At 42.6% G+C, this 26109-nt stretch overlaps 6 protein-coding genes across 9 annotated transcripts; 3 read left to right on the top strand and 3 right to left on the bottom strand.

Annotated features, from left to right (window-relative positions):
• The first annotated feature begins 715 nt into the window (after positions 1-715).
• LOC127786004 (inositol-tetrakisphosphate 1-kinase 5) lies at positions 716-2198 on the top strand. Its single transcript, XM_052313324.1, has one exon. The coding sequence runs from the start codon at positions 839-841 to the stop codon at positions 1847-1849; it is 1011 nt and encodes a 336-aa protein (XP_052169284.1). The 5' UTR covers positions 716-838; the 3' UTR covers positions 1850-2198.
• Positions 2199-5022: 2824 nt separating this feature from the next.
• On the bottom strand, positions 5023-6975 carry LOC127786006 (NADH dehydrogenase [ubiquinone] 1 beta subcomplex subunit 10-B-like). The gene is made up of 3 exons (XM_052313327.1): positions 6609-6975; positions 6446-6510; positions 5023-5251 (listed from the first exon to the last, which is right to left on the bottom strand). Exons 1-2 carry the CDS (start codon positions 6892-6894, stop codon positions 6479-6481), a joined length of 318 nt encoding a protein of 105 aa, XP_052169287.1. The 5' UTR covers positions 6895-6975; the 3' UTR covers positions 5023-5251; positions 6446-6478.
• Positions 6976-7071: 96 nt separating this feature from the next.
• Positions 7072-8014, top strand: LOC127786007 (protein SAMBA). 2 transcript variants are annotated; one of them, XM_052313328.1, is made up of 3 exons: positions 7072-7256; positions 7344-7454; positions 7621-8014. In XM_052313328.1, the coding sequence occupies exons 1-3, from the start codon at positions 7142-7144 to the stop codon at positions 7707-7709; spliced, it is 315 nt and encodes a 104-aa protein (XP_052169288.1). In that variant the 5' UTR covers positions 7072-7141; the 3' UTR covers positions 7710-8014. The 2 variants fall into 2 exon arrangements, with proteins under 2 accessions (XP_052169288.1, XP_052169289.1); XM_052313329.1 differs by having other exon boundaries at positions 7077-7256; positions 7629-8014.
• A 2277-nt stretch (positions 8015-10291) lies between these two features.
• LOC127786005 (uncharacterized) lies at positions 10292-11334 on the bottom strand. The gene is made up of 3 exons (XM_052313326.1): positions 10991-11334; positions 10875-10916; positions 10292-10767 (listed from the first exon to the last, which is right to left on the bottom strand). Exons 1-3 carry the CDS (start codon positions 11208-11210, stop codon positions 10655-10657), a joined length of 375 nt encoding a protein of 124 aa, XP_052169286.1. The 5' UTR covers positions 11211-11334; the 3' UTR covers positions 10292-10654.
• Positions 11335-13259: 1925 nt separating this feature from the next.
• LOC127786279 (uncharacterized) lies at positions 13260-22767 on the top strand. Its single transcript, XM_052313620.1, has 19 exons — positions 13260-13603; positions 13720-13882; positions 14176-14484; positions 14577-14666; positions 15195-15641; positions 15735-15842; positions 15936-16066; positions 16146-16278; positions 16351-16714; positions 16846-17333; positions 17444-17623; positions 17709-17867; positions 18214-18288; positions 18523-18667; positions 18834-19027; positions 19731-19943; positions 21285-21929; positions 22018-22128; positions 22620-22767. The coding sequence occupies exons 1-17, from the start codon at positions 13392-13394 to the stop codon at positions 21921-21923; spliced, it is 4050 nt and encodes a 1349-aa protein (XP_052169580.1). The 5' UTR covers positions 13260-13391; the 3' UTR covers positions 21924-21929; positions 22018-22128; positions 22620-22767.
• LOC127786280 (probable plastid-lipid-associated protein 3, chloroplastic) lies at positions 17770-25597 on the bottom strand. Of its 3 annotated transcripts, none has more exons than XM_052313622.1 (4): positions 24914-25597; positions 24443-24638; positions 23323-23581; positions 17770-17855 (listed from the first exon to the last, which is right to left on the bottom strand). In XM_052313622.1, exons 1-4 carry the CDS (start codon positions 25522-25524, stop codon positions 17812-17814), a joined length of 1110 nt encoding a protein of 369 aa, XP_052169582.1. In that variant the 5' UTR covers positions 25525-25597; the 3' UTR covers positions 17770-17811. The 3 variants fall into 3 exon arrangements, with proteins under 3 accessions (XP_052169582.1, XP_052169584.1, XP_052169581.1); XM_052313624.1 differs by lacking the exon at positions 17770-17855 and adding an exon at positions 22647-22848; XM_052313621.1 differs by lacking the exon at positions 17770-17855 and having other exon boundaries at positions 23098-23581.
• Between the last annotated feature and the right edge of the window lie 512 nt (positions 25598-26109).

Here is a 26109-nt window from a genome sequence, read left to right as displayed (position 1 = left end):
GGAGTATGCATGCCTGCACAAATAAAGAAAAACAACGGTTACGGCTAAACCTAAAAATAATGGTTGTTAGATATATATTGCGGTTCAAGGTTTATAAGATGAAGACACTCGAGCTATATTACGTACAACCTCCATATTTTAATGTATGACGTTGTTGACTTTTTGTTCAACGTTTAACCATTCGTCTTATTCAAAAAATTTATGTAATTATCATTTATTTTATTATGACTTGATTCGTCATCAAATGTTCTTTAAGCATGACATAAATATTTTCATATTTACCCAAAAATTTTAAATGACACGAATAGTCAAACGTTGATCGAAAAGTCAACGCGTTATACATTAAAATATGGAGGGAGTATTTTGTGAAGGCAAATCTCATCCATTATTTCATTTGCAACTACGTTAATTTGATACGAAGGATGCCAGTAGATAGTACTAGTATCTGTAGATGGATAAGGTAGTGCTCTCTACAAATGTAAAAATGAACTAATCAACGCCATACAGTACATGGTTAGGGATGATGTAGTAGTATATATAATTGTAAAATGTACTACTAGTATAAGTGACGTGACAAGAGTGGTGCAGTGAAGTGTACGGGAAGGCCACGAGGAACCTGGTTCATATGGAAGCAAAAAGCGAGGAGAAGAGAGCCCCCCCTCTCCCACTCCCACCTTCTTTTTATCTGTCTCGTCTCTTCTGATAAAATAAAAGAAAGAAAAAAAAAGAAAAAACAAAGGAAATCGCGAGGGCGAGGAGGAGGGAGAAGAGAGAGCCGCTTCCGCTTGATTCGATTCGAGGCAAAACCAACCCAACCCAACCCAACTCAACCGAATCGATGGCCGGCGACGGGCAGCGGCGGCGCTACCTCATCGGCTACGCCCTGGCGCCGAAGAAGCAGCAGAGCTTCATCCAGCCGTCGCTGGTGTCGCGCGCGGCGGGGCGCGGCATGGACCTCGTCCCCGTCGACCCCTCGCGGCCCCTCCCCGAGCAGGGGCCCTTCCACCTCCTCATCCACAAGCTCTACGGCGAGGAGTGGCGCGGTCAGCTGGACGCCTTCTCCGCGGCGCACCCAGCCGTCCCCGTCGTCGACCCGCCCCACGCCATCGACCGCCTCCACAACCGCATCTCCATGCTCCAGGTCGTCTCCGAGCTCGACGTCCCGCTCCACGCCCACCACCACCACACCTTCGGCATCCCCTCCCAGGTCGTCGTCTACGACGTCGCCGCCCTCTCCGACTCCGGCCTCCTCGCCGCCCTCCGCTTCCCCCTCATCGCCAAGCCCCTCGTCGCCGACGGCACCGCCAAGTCCCACAAGATGTCCCTCGTCTACCACCGCGAGGGCCTCCGCAAGCTCCGCCCCCCGCTCGTCCTCCAGGAGTTCGTCAACCACGGCGGCGTCATCTTCAAGGTCTACGTCGTCGGCGCCCACGTCACCTGCGTCAAGCGCCGCAGCCTCCCCGACGTCTCCAGCGACGTCCTCCAGGACGCCTCCGCCGAGGGCTCCCTCTCCTTCTCCCAGGTCTCCAACCTCCCCAACGAGCGCACCGCCCAGGAGTACTACGACGACATGCGCCTCGAGGACGCCATCATGCCACCCACCGCCTTCATCAACGACATCGCCGCCGCCCTCCGCCGCGCCCTCGGCCTCCACCTCTTCAACTTCGACATGATCCGGGACGCCCGCGCTGGGGATCGCTACCTCGTCATTGACATCAACTACTTCCCCGGCTATGCCAAGATGCCCGGATACGAGACTGTGCTCACCGATTTCTTCTGGGAGATGGTTCACAAGGACGACGACACGCCCAACCTCAACCCCAACCCCAACGACGAGGATGTCAAATGAGCCACATCAATTTCGACTGCCATGCTCGCAAACGTGCAATGCCTGGATGTCAGCGCGAGGTACCAGGTATGCTGGTTGCAGAAAATCTGATGAGGGGAATAACGAGCAAGCAATTAGGATGGGGAGATCGGGATTAACGGATTCCTGACCATGTTGGGGTTTCACCGGTGCCATGCACAGACCCTACCTGCGGTGTAAATCCTTTCTCCTAACTCCTTTCATACTGGTTGTTTTAGATATCCTTCTGTTCTTCGTAATTTGCTTCATCTAGTTTAGTTAGAGCAGCCAAGAGAGAGAGAAAAAAAATGAAGAACGAAGTTCTCAAAGAAAATTTGCTCGGTGCACAAAACTTTTGTTCCTGAGTACTGGATGAATTTTTGTTCTTGAGTCACCAAACTTGCTCATATTTTTTTCTCTTATGTACCTATCTACCAGAATGCTGGTAGACTGGTAGTAGCGTGAACTAGATGAACTAGTTTAGAAAAATTTAGAAAAAAAAGACTCTCTTAGTGCAAGTAATAACATAGTAGTGATAAATGGTTTAATCTCATCCCCTGATCAATCACTGGGTCCTTTCTTTCCTCTGGATATCCTTAACAGTATTGCGATGATCAACGTTTCTCAATTAAATTAAAAATTGATACATGTGAAACCCTTGGGTGATGCATACCTTCTATCCTTTGGTCATTTGCATGCAGAATAGATTCTTATTCTGTTTATGTCACCAGTTCTATTATCATCATTATTGTTAAATCAGTGAACAAGGTTGAATATGCTTCGGAAAGGATGCTATATTGTTATGTCTACCTGATTGATTCTTTGTTTATTAAGTTGGTTTGAGCCTGGTCATTTCCATCTTATTTCTTTTGAGCATGTCTCTGCACTAATTGGCTGAATTTAAAGTGCTTCCATTGGTTGGAACCTTGCCCAGCAAGTGCTGGGCAGTGAATCGCTGCGGCGCCAAAACTGGCATAGCGACAAGCTGTGCCGCGTCAAAGTTGCATAATGACAGGCTGCCCCTTTCTTATTCCTTCATACTGTGAGATATTTTAACTTTGGCGCATCTCAAATTTGTTCTATCTGTGTTCTGTACTGTCTAATATTCAGTGTCCATTGATCACTTGATTGACCTACGGATAGTTCCCTTTTATGTCCAGGGCAAGCTATATGTATCTTGTTTTGTTTGTAGCATAAGTTGCATCGTGCAGTTTATCCATTTTATTGAAAGGGAAATGGTAGGATATGATTGAACATTTATATCCTGCATTAATAATATGTCTCAACGGCCCTTTATCCTCTTCAGTTTAAAAGGTGAAAAAAATGGAATGCTCACATTTCCAAGAGTACATATTTTTTTTCTGACTTCTGAGTGTAATTGGTGGGAAATATAATACGAGGATCCCAACATATAAGGCCTATAAACCTGGTTGATATTGTTATTTGAACTTCTTGATGTTGTTGTGACTATGATATGTTAATGTTTTGTTCATCTGGTGGACTGCTGTTGAAAACGATTTTTTTTAGAAAAATATATATGACTCTTTCCTTCTGGTGCACCCTTTATTTTCATTCAGCTTTGTAGCCTCTGATGTGTTTCTTTTCAACTGCTTAGTTCATCTATCTTGTTCTCTGATGCCACAATTATCCCAATACTTGCATGGTTTGTGCACATGATTGCTTCAGAGGAAGTTTTTTTTTTTTTGGTGTGTGTGTGTGTGTGTGTAAAGAGAGTAATTTTTATGGTATAGTTTTGGAGTTAAAATTTGTGAGAAACAGCACATTAACTGTTTATAGTAGTTAGGGCAAAGAAATATGGAAATATTAACACTGTTATCTAAACACACTAGCCTAAACAGCTTTGCAGTTTCTCATATTGTTACCTCAGGCCTTTTCAGTTTCCATCTTAAATTGTAAGGCCTGGTTATGGTAAGGAGAATGTCCATAGCTCTCTTTGCATCAAAATTGGTACCGGTTAATGAACTCGAATTATTACAGAACAATGCTGTGAGTATTTCTTGTGCTTAGCATATGTAAGAAGTTTCAGGTCGTTCAATATGGTAATTTGCATAGGCTGCTTTGTACAATCGATGACATCAGTCACACTAGGATTCTCCATCCCAGCTGATGTTTTTTTTTAACACCGCCCCTTGATGTTAGAAGTTTAAAGAATAATCCAAATGTTTCATGGTGGGTGCTGTTTATGTTTTTGTGTAGTATATAACCCCTCTTTCATGCTAGATTTGTGTTGGAATTTATGGCTGTAGATCAGTACTTATTTTTTCCGTTTGCTTGCCTTACTGCTGGGGATGTGCATATCGATCTGCTTATTAATCCGTGGATTGTGGATGGATGTATGTATCATCAACATCATTTCCTGGGAATGTGATATGTGATTGGTTGTTTGTGGCCGAGACGGGTCATTATCCAGAGTGAGCATCTCATATGAAAAAAGTTTGGTTCTTTTTCTGTTTATCCAGGTCATGGATGCAACTTGCTTGCTTTTTTGCTGCATGATTCTTCTTGTTTTTGCTCCATGTTTATTCACCCAATGTTTTTCTTGTTCTCTCGTATCAGATGCCTTGCTTTGATTTTCTCAGATACCCGTGCGTCTCCTACTCCACATTTTCCACGAAAGATGTCTCTCTGAGCACTATCCTTTCTTCAAAAAGTTCAAATGCCATTCAAATGGTTATAAAAAGATTCGAGAAAATGTAACTGTCTCATCACCGTCTTTTTGTTGTTTGCCCTTCTTTTTTGTGTTTTTTGCGAGATGCGAAATCACAAACAATGTAGCAGGCCAGAATCTGTGTCAAAGAGAGAATTGCAGTGGTAGAGAGTTGGTTGTTGCATTTTGGGTTGTGTTGTGTAGAACTAACATCATCGACCTCATGGATGGACCGTGGTGATCAACTGATCATTGGCAACGTCACAACATGGACATGTTACCTAACACAAACAGCAACTAAAATAGGCTATCTCTTTCAAGTCACACGTTTATATGTGTCAAATACACTGGAGCAAACTAGATAACGATCGGTTTGCAACACGCCATGTAATCATCAGTCAGAGCTTGACAACGGCTCGGAATCAGCAATCAGCTAGTGCTCGACAGAGCATTAATCCAAAAAGAAACTTGCACTGCATTTGGCATCACGGGAGACTATGGCGCAGGGTAAATGAAAACTAAATATCATTCATATCGTTGAGTATAAGAACAAGGCAGATAAATTCAAGCATGTGTTTGCTCGGTTCTTATAGAACGGGCAGGGAAAAATACAGGCAACACACAACAATGTTACTTCGACATCATCATTTATTGTAAATCCATGAGCAACTAGAGAGGTCAAAATAAGGACTGCAGCAGTTCATTTTTACTCCTTTCAAATCCAATAGAAAGATAACCTGCACAAAAGATAAAAGCGATTCAAGTCATGATCTATAACTATACAACATAAATATAGTTGTACCTTTTCCCATTCCATTTTTCTTCAACAGATGATAAATCAAATGCTAGTTATATGGTGCTTCAGAGGTAGCAAAAGATATCAAGCAAATAATTATCAATACATATAGTAGCACAAGCATGATGGACAAGGCAGGATTTGTGATGTGGAGTAAATAGCGAACTTAACTGCGCCATGTCTGTGAACAATCACACTCGGGCACTAGAAATATGATATATTAAAATCAAACAAAAGAGATTCCAGAGTCATCACAAAATGACCATATTATCATCAGCATTTTTCCCTCTTGGAATGGGAATATCACATGATCACATCAGATTAAGAGGCTGGAGATTATGTTTGCACAAAATATTTCCACATGTATTCTTCTATTCGATCTTACGAGGCAAGCAAAGATAAGGTCAAGAGATTGAGAGGGATCTTCAATAAAGAGCGATAGCAGAATATCATGACATATGGAGAATCCCATGCTAGAGGATGCTTTTAAGATTTTTTTTGAATGTACTGTGGAGTGTTTCTAAGCCATTCAATTGTCCTTAGAAATAAATTTAAACAAACTAAATAGCTGACAGCACTAATGGCAAATATAGAGTTATTCCAAAGGAAAAAAGTTTGGTGCCCCCTTCACACGTATCCACTTTTCCCTTTACCCATTGTTCCTTACGTTATATGCCCTGAGAGCAGGAATGGTCTTTTTTATGGCATATGCTGAATTTGTTCATTAGAAGGTATCCCTACAACTACATACATTGGAAACGGTAGGCAGTCTCAAGACTCCGAACCTTCCTAAACGAAAACGCTTCCTATATTCACACAAAATCCCCAATCAAATCGAACAACAGGTTACGCCCCACGCAAAACATAGAACAGGGTATTGCAGCTCTAATTAATTACTCAAGTGTGTGTACTGAATTGCAAACATCCTCTAAATGCTAGGATAAGTATTGTTAGAATGATGATGGTTAAGTTTAACAACAAATCATTCATTTTAAGCTGCATAATTGACACAAAATAGATAAGTATTGTAGAATGATGGAAGTTAATATTAACAACAAATCATTCATTTTAAGCTGCATAATTGACACATAATAGATAAAATTGGAGGGCTTCATCAGACAAGAAATAGCCTCACCTCTCCAGCCCAGGAACAGCAGCAGCAGCAAAGCTACTCGTCGGCCTCAACCACCTTCTTGGGATCTGCGCAACACCAACAAGGCAATGGTATCATCAATCAAGTAGAGAAAACGAAACTAGAGGAAGCGAAATGGTAGAGCTGGGGGATCATCTCATCGGACCGTGCAGCTCCGGCGGGCGGGCGTCCTTGCCCCATCCGACGCCGCGGGTGGCCTCGAGGTACTGGTCGACGAGGTGGCGGCACTTCTGGTGGTGGTTGACGCCCTCGATGCGGTAGCACCAGCGGAGGCGGTCGCGGATGATCTTGGCGGTCTCGATCTGGATCCACTTCTCCCTCACCAGGTGCTCCCTGTACTCCAGCATCGCCACCGGGTCCCCGTACGGGTTCTTCGGGTCGAAGTCATCCGGCGGGCTCTCGTCGAACTCGACCTTCGCCTTCCTCACCATCTCCGCTCGCCGCCGCCGCCGCCCTTCTCTTCCTCCTCCGATAGGGTTGGGGATTTCTGCTTCTGTTCGATCTCCGCTGCGAAGACGCAACTAGTGGACACTAAATGGGCCGTCTCCATCTCGCATTAACAGGCCGGCCCAATAACGCGGGCCCATTAATTTCTCGTCGTCTCCCTTTTCTCAAACAGTAGAGACTGACTCCAATTCGATTTCACCCAGAAAAGGGGAAAAGCATCGCGTGATTCCGATGAGCTCTCCGGCGAGGTCGACCGTGTCGGCGGCCAGCGCGGGCGCGATCTCGGCCTCTGACGACGTCGCCGACTCCATCGACGCGCTCTACCGCAAGGATGAGGCCATGGCAGGCAAACCCTCACGCAAGCCCTAGCTTTTCCGCTCCTCCTCTCCTTTTGGATTCTGAATCGGCTATGGTTGTGGTTGCTTCCCCGCAGAGCTCAAGTCGGAGGTGATGGAGGCGCTGCAAAAGGAGGTCAGGTCGCTCGATGACGACAGCTGGATGTTCGCCGCGCCCCGCTCCCGCATCAACCTCGTCTCTATGTCTGGTAACATCGACGAAACTACAGCTCTCAGCTCACTCAGTTTACTTGTGGTTTACGAATAAGATATAGCTTACTGTCTAGTAGTTGACCACCAGCTTACTTTGCCCTTATTGAATTGGAGTTAGAGCCATCGCCCGCTGCGAATTAGTGGTTGATTCAGGATCTTAAGAATTTCAGGTGGTTACCTACGCAAGCAGCAGGAAAAATTGGCTGACCTCGGTCAAGCATCCAAGAAGACGAGGAATTTCTAGGAACTAGGTGTCTTCCAGGGAAGCCTCTGCAAGTTTACAAGTCCAGAATTCTACCAGGCATCTGTTTGAAGGGAATCAAGGAACTGTGACCCGGTGTCAATCCATTGCGGTTGTGTCCTGCACCCAAATTTGTTATGAGTAATCCTTTCATGCCATTGTAATGTAGACAAGAAAAAAATCAAAACACTTCACCAGCATGTTCAGCTAGGCTTAAAGCTCAGTACCATGCAATCCTTATAAACCGTTTATCTAAATGAAAAATGTAGGCGGATTTTCATTTTCCACCTCAAAGCAATGCATTTCACAGTGAAATTACGGTTTAACTTAGCGAGGTTTTGATATTTTTGCTTTTGTTCCGCTTATTTGTGAACTACCAGTGTCCTGCTCCTGGTGAAACCCCCACACTTGTCTACGGTTTTTGTGCCATGTTGAACACAAGCCCATATTGTTCTTCAGGTTAGAGCAGGAAAATGTCTTGGGCAAATTATATAGATAATGGTATCTGTAGCTATATCATATTATCATGGTCGATTAATTAGATAATAGTTTGTAGGAGTGCAAGATGGTATAGGCTGAGGGTATGCTATAATATTTTTCCAAATTGCAATGATTGAAACTTCAGAAAAAGAGCTCGTATGCTGGTGCGTGCAAAAGAATTTGATTTTGCACCATTCCTTTTTGTTTCCAGAGATAATGTTCAGTGCCTGGCCATATCCTCTAAAAGAATGATGCTTCAACTTGAGCCTGAAATTGACTGTGTGAGTTTGGTTGCCATAGTGGACAATAACTACAGAATTGGTTGATAATTTGGTACCATGCCACTATTTTTTTTCTGTGTTTTTATCATGTACGATAGTGACCTAGAATATCAAGTAAGCTGTCTGCTGCACTACTTCGGATTTGAATGCAGTGAAAGTAATTGGCAAATAAAATCCGGGTGATTCTTTTGGTTGCCTTTGAGGTACCATGGAGTATGTTGTTAGTTGTATCTCATGCCTCGTGTTATAAGTGTCACGTATATGAAATGTACATCATGTATCCTGGTCTGCTGTGCTGTTTAATCTGGAAAAGAGTTTCTCTTCAATGTTTTATTCCTCTTTTTTTTTTGTTCCCTCGTTTTCAAAAAGCCAAGGTTGAATGTGGGGATAATGAACATGTTTAATACAGAGACGCGAGAGGCGAATGGATCTTGTATTGCATCGATCATCCTTTTTTTTTTTACCCCCTGGACTGGAAGTTTCTGTTTACTCGAGTTATATACTCCAGTTGTGTGTGACTCTGTGTGTGTGTGTTTAAGCTCCTTGTCGGTGGATAGCATGGAGGAATCGACCGTGAAAGAAGGTCTGGCTATTGCCCTACAGTTATACAGCATTATGGTGCCCGTGCTCGCCGACACCATTTAGTAAATTTTTTGTTTCATTTTTAAGAGGAAACTGTTAGTTATGTCATGTACTCGTGTCGAGCAGGAGGCTGCATGATCCATGGACCCCGGCCTGCTGTCTTCCCTGATGGTAAAACCAGGGTTGATTTTTTGTTAATTACACATTTCTGTGATGGTGATTACACATGACAGAAGAGGGGTGTCCTGTATGAATTACACATCCATGCTGTGTTGTCTTGTGCCCAGTGTTTGTTACTCCCTCCGTCCCATAATATACTCCCTCCTTATTTTAATATATAGCACTGTTGACTTTTTAACCATTTGACCATTCGTCTTATTTAAATTTTTTTATGCAAATACAAAAATACTTATGTCATACTTAAAGAACATTTGATGATAAGTCAAGTCACAATAAAATAAATGATAATTACATAAATTTATTGAATAAGACGAAAGGTTGAACGTTTATTAAAAAGTCAACGGCGTCATACATTAAAATACGGAGGGAGTAACAATTTTTAGCCCTTAGAATTTATCTCAAAATATAACAGCTTCTCCACCAACATTCTCTTCACAACTAATCACAACCCTCCACCATTCACTTTTCCCATTATTCATTTCTATCTACTTTTTTAATGGCCGTGTCTAACTCTAAAAATTTTTTATATTATGAGACGGAGGGAGTAGTATACAGTGTTGAAGACAAAGGCAGGCAGTACAGGGGACAAAAAAATTTCTTTGTGATGAGCAGCAATGTAAACAAGCTGTGCCCACCCAGCCATGACCATGAGCCACCCAGGTAGCAGCTGGAACCAACCAACAACAGAGTGATGAGTGATGACCCCCTTGCTTCTGTTCTGTGTTGTACCAGGCGCCATTCTCCACAACACTGGGCACGCTTTCTTTCTGTCTTTCTTTATCGGTTCACCCGTTCGTTCTACTGCAAATCTGACGATAGACGGAGGACTCTACGTCGATGATCTAAAAGCTCTAACCAGAACGGTCGAAATCAGCTTCGTCGCCAAAAAAGAAAAAGTGAGAAGGGTCTACAACAGCCAATAGCAACATCAATCAATTAATCAAAGGTTGATCAAAGGTTGTACAGTGGATAATGGAGACTCTGCCTAATTAATTACTCCATCAAACTAGAGGCGATCAGCTGGAGCTGTCCATCTGGCTCTGATCAACAGTGTCAGTCGGTCAGTCACTCACAGGGCACAAGAAATAGTACATCAGCAAATAGGAGTACTCCAATAGCATGAACCAAACCAAAAGTGGATGGAATCGAATCGAAGTATGAACATATGGCTAATCCAATTCTCATGGCCAAGATAAGAAGAAGATCACAAGATATAATACATATAGTAGCACTGTTGAACTGCCAACGTAATCTTGTGGTGCTATGGTTGGAGTTGGAGAGATCCCAAGGAAGAAAAGAGAGGAGGAAAAGAGAAAGATGAGAGACTCCTCCCTCGTCGGCTTCTCTGACTTTTTGGCACCTTCGATTCCAACAATGAATCCAACGGCTAGCTGCGCTGCGCTGACGTCACATCCAGCCTTAGCCTTAGCCGTCAGCGCCGCCGCCGCAGCGCCATCCCCATCCTTCGGCCGCGGGCCAGCCTCGGCTCCTGCTTTAACCGGCGGTGGACGCCGCCGCTGCGGGCGATGGACGCCGTCGTTTCCGCTGCAGTAACAGACCAGCACTTGCATTTGATGAGAGGCAAAGGAGCAGAGAGAGAGGCAAGCGCGACTGAATCAATCCATGCGAGTGGAGTAGAGACGAGTAATCACCTGTGGCCTCGAGGGTGCGAGCGGCGGCCAGCACCGGCGAATCTGTACGGGAGCAGAGGAGGATTAGGCGGTTGGTTGCGGCGGCGAGGGGAGGGGATAGCGTTGTTGTTACCGACCGGTGGCGATGGCGAGGGAGGAGGAAGCCGGGTCGTGGGAGAGAAGGAAGAGGACGAGGAAGCAGAGGAGCGTGAGCACGGGGATGATGTGGATGGACCTGTCCGGCGCCGCCCGCCCCGCCTTCCCGGCCTTCTCCTCCTCCTCCTCCTCCCCCGCCGCCGCGCCGCCCTCGAGGAGGCGGGGCTTGCCGCCTGCCGATCCCACGGAGAGGCGCTGCATTGCGTGGTGGCGGCGGCGGCGGCGGCGGAAGGGAAGGGGATAGGTGAAGTGTGTGTGCCTCTGCCTTGCCTGCCTGGACTTCTGGACTGGGTGGCCTTTTGCATTTGCTGCAGGGGACCAGTTTGTAAGGGGGAAAAAAATACTCCCAAGGGGATAAGATTTACATGTAACTCCTTTTGGCTGTGGGTGTATGCAAGGAAGGAATGAATTTGCCAGCATGGCTTTCCCCGTTTTGTACGCGCCAAGTGTAAATTCCTGGTTTTATTACTCCCTCCGTTTTATAATGTAAGACTTTCTAGCATTGTCTACATTTAATAAATCTAGACATGAATGTGGGCAATGCTAGAAAGTCTTACGTTGTGAAACGGATGAAGTATGTGTTTGTTACAGCTGTAGAACAGCACGGGGGGTGTTAGTGTTACCATGTTTGTGCTCTTTTGGTGGAGTAGGGGCCTGTTTAGATCCCTGGTAAAATTTTACATCATGTCACATCGAATGTTTGGATACATGTATGTAGTATTAAATATAAATAAAATAAAAACCAATTACACAGATTGTGTGTAAATTGCAAGACAAATCTTTTAAGCCTAATTGCGCCATGTTTCGACAATGTGGTGCTATAGTAAACATTTACTAATGACGGATTAATTAAGCTTAATAAATTCGTCTCGTAGTTTTCTGGCAGAATCTGTAATTTGTTTTGTTATTAGACAACGTTTAATACTTCTGTCCATATATCTAATGTGACACGTCAAAACTTTACACCCATAGATCTAAACACAGAGTTCCTGCACCATATGTATGTAGTGCTGGCTTGATACGGCTGAGTTCGCCGGATGAAGTTGTGAACACTTCCTCCATTGCACGCAATACGAAATGACGGTTCAGCGTATGCCTAAATAAGTATTAGCTAAAAAATTCATGAATAGAATATTATGATTTTTAAAGCAATTTTTCTACATTTTCTTAAAAACACGTCGTTTAACAATTTGGGAAGCGTGCATATAATAAAAAAACGAGGGATATGAAGTTGGGAAAGTAGTAGACTAAGTGCCTGTTTAGTTCCCAAATAACATTTCCCACGTTGTCATATCAAATGTGTGGACATATGCATGGAGTATTAAATGTAGAAAAAATCAATTGCACAGTTCGTCAGGAAATTGTGAGACGAATCTTTTAAGCATAATTGCGCCATGATTCGACAATATGGTGCTATAGTAAACATTTGCTAATGACGGATTAATTAAGCTTAATAAATTCGTCTCGCAGTTTCTTGGTGGAATCTGTAATTTTTGTTATTAGACAACGTTTAATACTTTAAATGTGCGTCCGTATATCCGATGTGGTATGTAGGTTTTTTTTTTGCCAGCCCTAAAGATCACAGCCGTACAATTGTACTGGAGTAGTACTTTCTTGTTAATTGTCACCTGCCATCTGTATGTTTTTCTTTCTACCTTACTACTGGAGTGTATTGGTTAGGACTCGGCAGGATCTACCTCTACTATACACTGTTGTCTTTGTACAAATTTACCACAAAAATCATCCAAACGTTATCTCTTAATCATTGGCTAGATAGGAAAACAACTAATTTGTTTAGTCGGCTGGATGAGAGAGAATGAGATGAGAACAGTAAATTTTTAATTAACAAAATTTTTTTTTAATTATCACTAATCTTTCCATAATCGACATAATAATTAACAACAAAATATACTATCCATAGAGAGAGATAGGCAAAAGAGGGGAGAATGGTAGAGAGAAGGAAGAAGATTAGTCACTAACACACAGAGGCTACATGGGTCCTATGCTAACTTGTCTTGTCAGTTAAAACTGGACACGATGGAGCCTTGGTTACACCAATATTATGAGTTGAGGATCAAAAGTGAACTTATTCCTTACTATTATTCCGTCCGTACACGTAGATGGCCCGGGGTAGAAGCCCATGCCAACGAGGCCTAGATGCGGAAATCACAATACCGTTTGCCATACATGTACACGTAAAGTCGAAGTACGCTTCCTGGCCTTTGGCCTGTGGGTGTCGTCTTCTCCAGAGGAACGAAACGAAACCTGAGGAGGTCTCTCGAGTTGTCGACTCGCAGTCGCACCAACGCAGCAGCAGCAACTCGACTGGAGTCCTTGCGCTACCTCCCGCAGCCAAGCTTCCTCGCCGTCGCCACCTCCGAGATGGAGATGGAGGCTGCTGCTGCTGCGGCCGCGGCGGCCTCCGACGAAACCCTAGCCGCCATCTTTGCTCAGCTCAAGCCCCACACCGTCACCCTCCTCGACCTCATCCGCACCCGCACCCCGGCCTCCAAGTCCGCCGCGGCTTCCTCCCTCCGCGCCATGGCCTCCTTCCTCCGCTCCGCCCCCGCCCCGGCCTTGCAGCTCTGCTTCGAGTACCCACTCCTCTCCTCTCCTCTCCCCCGCCCCAAGTGTCTGCGCGTGTTGGTTTTTGTTTGTTTGGTTGGTTGTGCTAATGTATGGCTTGTTTGGTGCTGTGTGGGGTGCCTAGTTACACCGTGTTTCCATTGCTCCTGCTCCTGGATGCTGCGGTGCAATGCAGGAAGGAAGCCAATGCGTCAGGGGAGCTCGACATCTCTGATGCCATCGCCGAAGGCGGTCTTGCGTGCCTAGAGGTGCTCCTTACCAAGTGCCGCCTCACCTCGGTCAATCAGGTGCTTCATTTTTTTTTCTCTGCTTCCGTATACCTGATGATTCTCTAGTTTAATATTCTATCATCTCCAACTAGAACCTGTACAAATTAGCTGCATTAGTACTAACTTGTTAACCAATCTGTGTATTATTTTATCTGACAATTGATCTCGAACAACTGAGGACAGTATGAAACCATAATTTCCTGTGTGCTGTGTAGCTCATGGCAGGCAGAACTTTTCTGAAATCCTGGATCCTAATCTTAATGAGTCTCATCACATATTTGACATGAGTTTCTTTTTGTTTGCCTTACTAGATGGTTGCATTGCTAAAGAAGTTAACTTTCGGGGCAATGCTTTCACCTTCGGAGGCTTCAGAGGAATTCCGCCAAGGCATCATAAGATGCTTCAGAGCCATGATTCTGCAGCTACACCCATGCTTGGACCGCTCTTGTTCTTGCAAACAAGCAACTGCATTGTCTACAGCCCTATCTTTTACAAGTCTGGAAGTTGGCACTATAGTTACCCCAAAATACTCGGCACAACCAGAAGAGTGCTTGCTTGCATTCCTCCAGTCCCAAAACGCTTCAGCTGCTGTGGGGCACTGGCTTTCACTACTTCTCCAGGTACATCATTCATTTACTTTTATCTTCAGATTCACTTGATTTTTCTTTTCTTTTATTGTCTTTTTGGTTGATATGACACCTTTCACTTTCAGTCATCAGAACTTGAGGCATCAAGGGGTCACCGTGGCAGTGCAGATGTTAGAAAAGAATCACTGATTACACTGCGTGTTCTTATTGGCAAGGTGAGAAGTTTTTTGCAAGCAACACATGGATGGGTCACTAGCCAAGACACTTGTGATGTTCAGGAAATGCTTAATCATAATGTCGATTAGCATTTTTCTTTGCTGTCATTTCTCCTGCAGAACTGTAAAGCCATGAAAAGATGAAGGCTAAAAAAAACCAGCAGTATCTGTTTAGCTGTTGCATTGGCATAATGACCAGGCTTTTTTTTTGTTCTTTTTGAGAGGATGACAAGGCTAGTTGTTTTACTCTTTTTTTTTTTAAAAAAAAGAGAGAATAAAATATATTGAACTGATGTTAGATACACCAACCTTCAGAGATGATAGATACCCAGTTTCCTCTGATTCATAGCAAGAATCAGCCTCACTGTTTTTCTTAGTATATCCATTATCTTTCTTTAGGGCATGATACCTCTGTGTAAAAGCATGTTACAGAGGTTTTAGTTTTCTCTGGGGCATGACTCCTTCCGAGGCTATTATTTTGTTTTCCCATTGTACAAACAATTCAGTAAACTTACTCTTCTTGTTTAGGTAGGTTCTGCGGATGCACTTGCCTTTTTCCTTCCTGGACTTGTCAGTCGTCTTGGAAAGGTTCTTTACACATCTAAGAATATGATAAGTGGTGCTGCTGGGAGTGCTTTGAGCATTGAACAAGCTGTTCTTGGATTGACCGAGGCCTTGATCGTAGTCCTAAATGACAAGGAAAATTTGAGTGAACTTGATATTTCCAGCGTTGAGAATGTGGCTCTTTGTTCTGGTGGCAATAGTTCTAGTGAACATGTATTGCAGATGCTTCGCCAATTACCGGCCAAAACTTTATCTAAGCAGATCGGCAGTGGTGAAGCTACAGAACATGTGACCGCTGATGGCAGTAAAACCTCTGCTGATAGAAGAGAACTGCATGTTAAACGGACAAAAAAATGGCTTGAGGAAACAGCTAATAATGTTGATAAATTACTCTCTGCGACATTTCCACATGTATGCCAGTATTTTTCTTCTCTGTTATTTTTATTTAGTGTTTGAGTGGTTATTTGGACCATCAAAACTGAATATTAGAGCTACTTTTTGCAGCTTTCTATTCATTCATCTGAGAAAGTAAGGAGGTCGGTGGTTAATGGTATAAGAGTCCTTTTGTCCAGCTGCAGCTATACACTAAGGAAAAGCAAGATGTTGCTTGTGGTAAGTACACATATGATATTTTATCACTTGTTGAGGTGTTGTGCCTAGAATTATGCTATATGTTTATTTTTAACTTCTCAAAGATGGTTGCAGGAATGCTTATGTATTCTGGCATGTGATGATGCAGCATCTGTGTCTGAGGCTGCGCAAGACTCTCTTGATTATCTTTTCATTGAGGGTGAGAGAGTTCTAACAGAAGATGACGTTTCTGATATTTTTACCAGGTTCGTTCTATTTTACTCTGTGTTAACAACACAAGTGATAGTTTGGGTAAAGTTCTCAACCATTTGACATGTAAAACAGGTTTGTTGAAAAGTTACCACAAATGGTACTTGGTAGTGAGGAGACCACTGCTATTTCGCATGCTAGAAGACTACTAGCTCTAACTTATTATGCAGGCCCTCAGTTTTTGGCAAATTATCTTCACCGTTCTCCTGTAAGTTATCTACATCCCTTTTGTTGGATCAATGATTCTTTTGCTTTTAACTTTATCCTGTTCCACTTTCAGGTTGTTGCAGCTCGTTTATTTGACTGTTTGGGTTTATGTATCAGTCAAAGTTCACAATTTTCTGGTTCCATGGACAAGCTAATTGTTTCAAAGCCACTGTCTGTTGGATATCTATTTTCTGTTGCTGAGTTAAAAAGTGGTGCCTATCCTAAAGATGAAAACTATGGTTTTCAGCATGCCATGCCTGCATCAACAGCCACCAAAATATCTGTTATCCATGATAATGGTTTGCCAAATACAACACATAGTTCAGTTGACTATGAGTTACCCCATGTACCTCCATGGTTTGTTCACGTGAATAGTCAGAAGCTTTATTTTGCTCTTGCTGGAATTGTTAGGCTTGTTGGTCTATCGGCAGTTTCAGGTACTTTCTCGACTATGTTGTATGCCTGCCAACATTATCATTTAGGGTTAATCTCAGTCTTGCATTTTGTATCCAGTGGTGCCACGTATGGTACTTGAATCTTATGTTTTGGTTGCTTTTGATGATACTAGGCGAAGAAACCAGTGCATCACTGTCTCTCTTTGTTGATATCCTACTTGATCAGTTCAGGAGGTTGAGCACTGAGCTGCGGAGTGGTGGGCAGAGGTGGTACATGAAAAGTGATGCTGGGCAAACACTACGCCAGGCAAGCTCTGCTGTTTGCATGCTCAATGAGCTCATATATGGTCTATCTGATCGTTCCCTCAGTATATGTTTACAAATATTCAACAAGAACTCAGCACAGATGATAGGAGCACCTGGTCAAAATGATCAGTTAACTGCTTTTGGCCAGCATAATGGAGGCACTAACAGAAATATTTGGAAGATCAGTGAGCAAATGGGCACGAAAAACCACATTATTCATTGTATCGGAAGTATTCTGCATGAATATATGGCACCAGAAGTTTGGGATCTTCCAACAGAACCGGACTCTGAACTATCCCTAACAGAGTTGAATATTCCCTTGTATTTCTTTCGTGATACTGCTGCATTGCACCAAGTAATATGCACTTACAATTTGCCAGTTGGTCTTTCAAAAGTTCTCCTTTTGCTTGTTCTGTTCTGGACTGTCTTGTTTGCTCAAGCTCAATTTTTGATCTTTTTTATCAGGTAATGATTGAAGGAATTGGAGTATTTGGTGTTGTGCTTGGCCAAGATTTTGCAAGTAGTGGATTTATGCACTCTTCACTTTATCTTCTGCTTCGAAAACTTATCAGCTCAAGTGTACAGATAAGAATTGCTTCAGATGCTGTCTTAAGAGCACTCGCTGCTGCTGGAGGTTACTGTTCGGTAATACATGGCCTTATTTCTTGCAAGTTTTTTTTTCCTTATCTTCTGGACTTTGCATTTATGTTTTTTCTTCCTCCCTGTACAGGTTGGTCAATTTGTTGTGGCAAATGCCGATTACATTGTTGACTCTCTTTGCAGACAGTTGCGCCATTTGGATCTCAATCCCCACGTCCCTGATATTCTTGCTTCTATGCTGTGTTATATTGGTGCTTCTCGTGACATTTTACCATTCCTGGAAGAACCGGTATGATGATTAGGGTGGCTATGAATCTCAGAATCAGAAATATCCATTTAATCCATTCTTTGTATATTCCTTTTTTAAAAAAACAGTCTTGTTGTAAGAGAAGTGCCCAACATCTGTTGTTCTAATTGCTGAACCAGTCAAATTGGTTGGCCCTTATTTGCTCTGAAAAGTGGAAACACTTATTTTTACAGAGCACTTTAAAATATATGGCTAAGAGGATGTAATTAGTATGGGGTAGAAAGGGGCAAATGTTATCCTTTAATCGGAACAAATTTTGATGTCCTTTTGCACTTGAAGCAGGTGCCTTTTTTGTAATGTCTGTGTCAATACATTTTTATTCTTGCAGATGCGTGCTGTTTCTTCAGAGCTGGAGGTTCTTGGTAGGCATGATCACCCGCATTTAACTGTTCCATTTCTGAAGGTACTAAAAAATAAAGTTTTGATAAGTGATAACATGTTGTATCTGTCTATTGTTCTACTTTAAGGGGATTTGAATTTCTCGCTGGTCTGATCATTTTAACTCTCATTTCTTAGATTGCTAAGTTGATCTTTTACACCAAGGATAACTTTATTGGGGTCATATTTTGTTTGCGCTTTACTTAAATTACCCGTCTAACAGAGCCAGTTTTCCCCTTTCTTTTTTGGGTTTCTCTAGGCTGTTTCTGAGGTTGCTAAGGCATCTCGACATGAATCTGTTAGTTTGCCAGATGAGGTGGAATCATTCTTTATGAAGGTTAGATCGGAAGGTGAAGCAATCCAAAGTTTGATAGAGAAGAGAAGGGATACCTGTGCAATGCCTGGTAATAGCTTGATAAGTTTAATAATTAATTACAATATCTTCTACATTAGGTAGCAATATAATAATTATGGAAGTAAATATTGCATGCATCTCCTGTTCTGACTTCTCTATGCAATATTTTATTCGTGTAGTCCCTATCTCATAACCTCTCTTTGCAATTGCATCAGAAAGAATGGATGTTGATGCTCAGCCTGATTTTATGGGATTAGAATATTGGGAGGATCTACTTTGCAAGCTAAATGAGATGAGAAGATACAGGAGAATAGTAGGATCTCTTGTTGGCTCTTGTGTAGTAGCTTCCACTCCACTTCTATCTTCAACAAAAGAAGCAGCTTGTCTTGTGGCCCTTGACATTGTAGAGGTATTGTTCCCCTGCTAATGTAGACAAGGTTTTGGTTCCATTTCATAAGATATTTTACTTGCAATGTCAATATAATTCTCCTACAACTTCGTCTAACAATAGTTTTTGGTCATCTTTTCATGGCGTTCCAAATACTTCTTTTTTCAAAAAATGATATTATGATATCTTGACCTATCTTCCATTATTTCTCACAAGAAATGTCAAGCTCTAAAGTATTTCAACTAGGAAGAAAATTTCTTCTAATTCTGGTGAAATAGGGAACATTTTTTTTATTTTGTACTGTTTTCATCCTTAGCAAAATTTGGCGACGTGACAATCCAAACATGTCCCAAATGACTTTCCATACCAAAATTTGGTGATTCAAGAAAGTTACCTAACAGGACACCAAAAATTGTTAAGGCATCAAAACAAACATACCTTCACACACCTCTAGCTTAGCAAAAGTTGGCAATGCCACAGAGCATTGCCAAAATTTGGTATGGTTAAATTTGGCATCAAAACGAACATGCCCATAGCCCTTATATCTCCATTTCTGTTGTCATTTGGTAGTAAATAAAAGGAAAAGGTATGCTGCATTTATGCTAACACTTTAATGCTAATTATAAGGAATAATTGCTTGAGTTCTTTTCATTCATCCTGGCATGAAGTTCGCTATGAGCCTATGATAGACGAAGTCACATTAAAAAAAATTTCCTTTGTCCAGAATGCTATTATATCTATAGCCAAGGTTGAGGAAGCCTATAAGTGTGAAAGTCGATGCAAAGCAGTTATTGAGGAGACAATTCAATTATTATCAGTGGATGAACTTCATGATGACATGGATGCTGCAGAAGATGTTGATGAGAATAGACTACTCCCAGCTGTGAACAAGCTATGGCCATACTTGGTTATTTGTCTTGGGAACAAAATCTCAGTGGTACAATTTCTTGCATGCTGTTAATCATTGGTTTGCAACAAAAAGATTGTTAGCTTTCTTTTCTGTCTTTTTTTTTATTTAAACAGATGCTTACATTCATTCATTGGTGTTGGTGTTTCATGTCTCACTTGCACGAAATGAATATTGAGGGCTCTTGATCTGTAGAGCATCTGAAACCATAACACGATCAATATAGAGAACATCAAAACTCCTGCCTTTTCCTTTTAACAAAGGGTTAATTGGATACATACCATTAAAAAATTTCTAGTTTTGAAATATGCCACTGGTATTCATGTATTTGGAAATATGCCATTATAATTTCACACAAATTCAATATTTGTTACCATAATCAGACATTGGACTTTGGGAGTTGGAGTTGACTGTACCATAGTTTCTTTTTAAGTTCGTAATTTTCTTTTCACTGTTTACTTTGTTGGATTAGAAGGGTCCTATAGTTGCTTGTGAATCCAGGTACTTTTGTGTGATCAAACTCAAATACTTTACCAATACTTCCATTATCCCGTGACATGTTAGTATGTTACTACTCCCGCCATTCCACATTATAAGACATTTTGGCATCTCTATCCCTCGTCTAGATTCACTAACATTTATATGAATTTGGACACATATATGAAGGTACATACATGAACCCATGCATGAATTTATTCAAAACCCAAAACATCTTATAATGTGAAACATAGGAAGTAATTGTTATTTTGGGGCCTGTCCTCATTCAGTAACTTCACCTCTTAAATGACACCTAGGCATTTCTAGATCCTGTTTGATGACTTGCCATGGGGAGTTGATCCATAATCCAATGCCTCAATATATTTGCATCTCTGTGAGATACAAGTTTGCATAAGAAATTCCGAAGTAAACAGATTACAACTATATTCAGCATTTTCAGAACAGAACATAGTGCTGCCAGACCTTTTTCCATGTTCTTGATCATCTTTATTGATCAATAATCAGATGGATGCAATACATGTTGCTGAGTATTTAGGTATGCAATACGCCCCAAACACTACCTGAAGTTGCAACCTTATAACTTTGTCATATACTGATTCTTCTTATCACTCGTACACTTGTTGCCATCGTTGAGGGTTTAATTGGTTCTTCTGTCATAAAATAAAATGCTTTTGGACTGACTAGTCTAAAAACAATGTGCATGAAGTGGGCCCTATACAATTTTTTTTGGAAAACATGTATCAGGAATATGCTAAAATAGGGAGTTTTCATTTTCTTGTTGTTTACTTTGTATGCATGCTTTTGATCTATTTTTGCCTTGTTGGTTCCTTCTGTATGTTATCCTTATAGCTTACATTATTATGGTATTTGCAGTCTGTTGTCAGAAAATGCACAGAGGTGTTAAGTAAAGTCATTCAGATATCTGGAGGCGATTTTTTTGTACGCCGGTTTCATAAGGATGGATCTGTTATTTGGAGGTTGCTAACCTTATCTCCCTTCCAACGAAAAAGAATGGCACTGATGGATGAGAAAGCTATTATTTTACCATATAGGAATACCTCACTTACCTCCGAGGAGCCTATGGCTGAGATATCCAGCCAAAAGATTCAGATTGCAGTGCTGGACATGCTCGCTGAAATATCTTCCAACAAACGAAGTGCTATTGCTCTGGGAAGTGTACTAAAGAAGGTTTGTGGACTTGTGGTGGGAATTGCCTATAGTGGTTTGATCGGCCTGCGAGAAGCTGCTATAAGGGCATTGACGGGAATTGCTTCTATTGACTCTGACCTTGTCTGGCTTCTTATGGCCGATGTGTATTATTCATTGAACCAAAGGGATATTCCTTTACCACCTAAACAAGATCTAGTGGAGCTGTCTGACCTTTTGCCCCCTCCAATGTCATCAAGAGAGTATCTCTTTGTGCTGTATGGAGGTGACGGTGTTAGATGTGATATAGATCCTTCATCTGTACGTGAGGTTTTCAAAAGTATGCAGGATACAGTCTTAACATGAAATCTGGTAAACCACAAAGCTCAGGCATGTTATGGTTAAAGGTTTTTCTTATTTGGTTCATTTCTTTATTTTACAGTACCACTGTGTATTTCAGGTCTGTTGAATATGCCTCCCTGACTCCCTGCTGTCACCTTGGCACCTTCCTGAGGGACTTGTGTCATGCTGAGGTCACTGTGATAAAATGTTATATCGGCACTGTCAAAGGGTAATATGCCATGCAAATTAATGTTTAGCAAATGAGAAAAAATAAATACCTACATCAACAAGGGTCTAGTGGTAAAAGCTAATGCTTGCAGTGAATTTCGAGTCATATATTATTGTTTTTGTGATTTCATTTAATCTCTATTCGGGAACTACTACTGCTGAACCGCTGATTCCATTGCTAAGCATCACTGTTAAGAGGATATGTACGTTTAGCCCATTTCCAAATTGTTTCCTTTTTGGAATGATATGCTTAAATTTCCAGACATGAACATGGCAACACTGTGTTCCTTTTTAATAGTTAATTAATATGCAAAAAAAAGAAAGTTACCTAACAGATGTTGTGTGTAGCGTTAACATATTTTCAAGGAATATCCTATCTTTAACATGAATACATGATGAATAGTCATTTTTATCATGTCAGTAGACATTTTAATATCATGCATTTGTGTCTTTACTTGGGGTCTAATTGGCCTATTCTTTACAAAAATGCAGGATTCATGATGAAAGATAATCCAGAGCTACAGAAAAACATTCCTCAAACGGGGTTGGTTGATTTGGGCAGAAGCTTGCGGACTTGCGGCCTTGCCTTTGATGCAAATGTTGCTATGTTGTCTGCCGTCTGTATGTATTTTCATGTTTGGTTCCCCTTGAGTTTTGGCAGTAGCATGGTAATAACAGTAGAAGTAGAACTCTAGAAGTCAAGACCTCAAGGTACAGTTATCTGCAATTTAGTCAGAAGAGAGGATCAGAGGAGCGATAAGGAGAAGTCGCTCGTCTTTAAAGATCTGGACCTGTTCTTTTAGAGGATACGGAATGGGGTTCTTTTGATAGAATGTTTTATGTAATTACATGGTTGAAGGAAAAAGGTAAAGGTCATTCGACTGTACACCTGCCTAGATACGAAGTGTGTCAAGCTCAAGCACCAATCATTTGTTAAGATGTGAACATTTGGCAAAAAGCTTATATACAGTTGATCCAAGAAATGCCTTGTGTTTACCATTTGATTAGAAAAGAACTAGTCGATTCAATGTGTTGCTGAGAATTTGAGTACTGTACTAAGCAGCTGCTAGTGCATTTTTCAGGGGGGGTAAATGATGTGTAGCTTTATCGTAGTAATCTGTTACATGATATTATATCTATAATTGATCTAGTAGAGGGCTACCCTCTTTGACAAGAATGAAGAGACCTCCATCACCTCTGGAGATCCTGAGGTCCTTGTCTAGGTAGGTCGTCAGCAGCCAAGACCGGGCCCTGTTGTTGCCAGGGATGGGTAACTTGAGGGGTGGCTGCCCAGAAATGGATCCTGCAATACTTGCAAAGGCTTGCTGCAGAGGGTTCAGCACTTGCTGGACTGGGCCCAAGCTGATCTTCTGCCCAAATATATCAACCTCTGCAGGTAGGTCTACCGATGATGATATCTTCGGTGGCTGAAAGCTTCCCTCTTTGAATTGGACCTTCATTGGAATGACCATCAACATGTCAGTTTGGTCAATAATTTCTATTGATGATCAGAAATCTCAATAATTTCTATGCACATCTCAAGCTTCTGGTGCACCGAGGTTTGTGTAGAAATCCTTGATAAATACAGGTTCAACAAGCAGAAATATTTGTACAAGTCTATAATCCTCCTTGTTATGTGTCTTCAGATCTATGGATACACATTTTGGATCCTACAAGATTTGAGCTAGCGAGTTGTGCAGATTTTAGCTAGCGAGAATCATATCTATGCCTAACCAGGAAAGGTCCCCCTCGGCCCCTCCCCCAGCTATTCCATATTGTTCAAGCCTAGAAGTAGCATCTAATAGAAACTGCATAATCCATATTGTTCAATCCTAGCATCTAATAGAAACTGCATATTCCATACTGTTCAAGCCTATAAGTAGCATCTAATAGTAACTTGGTTGATGAACTAGAAAACCTTTTTGATTAAAAGGAACGGAAATCTCTGACGTTGAGTTGATGTACGACCATCAAAGACAAAATTAGCGGCTTGTCAATTCAGGCATGCATAGTGTACCCTTTTATGGCAGGAAACAGAAGTCATAAAACTTACTTTAACATTTGTGTTGCTAACTGAATTCCACTTCTATAGAATTAGTAGGTAGAGATATCTAGCAAAGTAAACTTAATACAGGTTATTGGAAGAAATCAAACAAGGTAGCATGGCATTTTTAGTTTCCCAACAAACAAACGGTCAAAAAAATTCTTTTAGATTACCTATATTCATGACTGAATAAACAGCTTTATTCCAAACAAGATGATGGTACTGAATCCAAAGAAGCACAAGATTCATTTTATAGCAAGGAATTTTGTACCTCTATCCTTGATGGACTCTGTACATCAAAAGAAGCAGTGGCACTGAAAGAAAACGAAGTGAATGGACTTGAGATAGTTGAGGCATTGACTATGGTCATGCTATTTGTGTCAATTTCTTGCGATATCTCATCGACTTTGAACAATGGTGCTGCACCAACTGCTAGGATAGGTAGAAGCTCAGAATACGCTGTATATCTGCAGGTAAATGACCATGCACAATTGAGACGATCAGTTATCTAGTAAAAAGATGCTGATGACATCAACACAAGACATATTTCAGGAACAGCAAACGTTTTCATTGAAAATGAAAATCTAATAAATGATGTTAAGCTTAGCATTTGACATTTCACCAATAACAACTAGTAGTAGTTGAGTGGTATTGTAGTCCAATGAAGACAATGTAGTAGTAGAAGAAGGAAGAAAGGAAGTAGAGGAGAGCGTGTGTAGAGAGTAGAATAGTAAGTACTGACATGAGGATCCAGTTGCCGGCGAGGAGGTGGGTGGCCTGGACGGGCTCGGGCGTGGGATTGGTGGCCTCGAGCTGGGTGACGAGCTCTAGCACCTCCCCCCTCACCTCGGAGGACGCCCGGAAGCCCAGGTCGGAGCCGTACACAGTGTCCACCAAGCAGCGCTTGAGCTCCTCCCGCCTTTCCTCCTCGTTGTCTTCCTCCGGCACAGGAGGTAGCGGTGGCGGTGGCGCCGGATCCCCACCCCACTCGTCGTCGTTGGTAGGGGGGTCGGCGGCGGAGGTGGATTGGGGCTCGGGCACACCCGGCTCGCCCCACTCGTCGGTGACGGGGACGGGGCGAGAGTTCCCGGAGGCGGAGGGGTCGTCGCGGCCCCACTCGTCGTCGTCGATGGGGGGGTCGGGCTGGGAGGGCGGCTCGGGCGCGGAGGGCGAGCGGTCGCCCCACTCGTCGGGGACGCCAGAGGCAGCTGCTGCTGCGACGGGCGGGCGGCGGGAGGAGCGGAGGGGGAGGCGGAAGGGGCGGCGAGATCCGGTGGAGCTGTGGATGGTGGGGGAGGGGAGAAGGAGGGAGGCGTGGGAGGCGGCGGCGAAGAGCGGGGGAGGCATGGCCATGGCGTGAGGTGCGGTGCGGGAGGAAGACGAACACCGAACACGAGTTCACGAGAGGAGAGAAAAAGGTAGAGGTGGCACGCGACGCGACATTTCAGGTTGGGAGTTGGGATATTATTATTGTTTTGGGCCGTTTGTTGATGGGCTATTAGTTATTACCTTGGACTGGGCCACCGTGATTTCGGCCTAGTCGATCGATCCATCGAGGCCCAGCTCAGTTTAGGCGAGGCCGTGACGGCATTTTCTGTTTCCTTTCCTTTTTTTTTTCTTTTCAGGGCGTAAGTGGAGTGGTGCGTCAGGAGGGGGAAGGTGGCGCACATGCACAACCCACGGCCACGTATACATCTCCGTCTCGGGTTTCTGCTACCTGCACTGCAATTGCGTTTCACTATCTGATTCGGCAATGAGTCAGATTTTGGTACTAGTGTGCATACACGCCAGCTTTCACAATCCCAAAAACTTTTGATTCGAATCTAACTACAGTTTAGTGTCGGTTTGATTTCTGGTACTGATGAGGGATTACTATCTAACACCGAAGTTATTTTCTCTGGTAGTGAATTAGATATGAGGAGTTTCGCTGGCATTTTG

This window comes from Oryza glaberrima, chromosome 10 (assembly GCF_000147395.1).
Source record: "Oryza glaberrima chromosome 10, OglaRS2, whole genome shotgun sequence".
NCBI classification, from domain to species: domain Eukaryota; kingdom Viridiplantae; phylum Streptophyta; class Magnoliopsida; order Poales; family Poaceae; genus Oryza; species Oryza glaberrima.
Note: the sequence above shows the minus strand (reverse complement) of the source record. Positions and strands in the feature narration are given on the sequence as shown.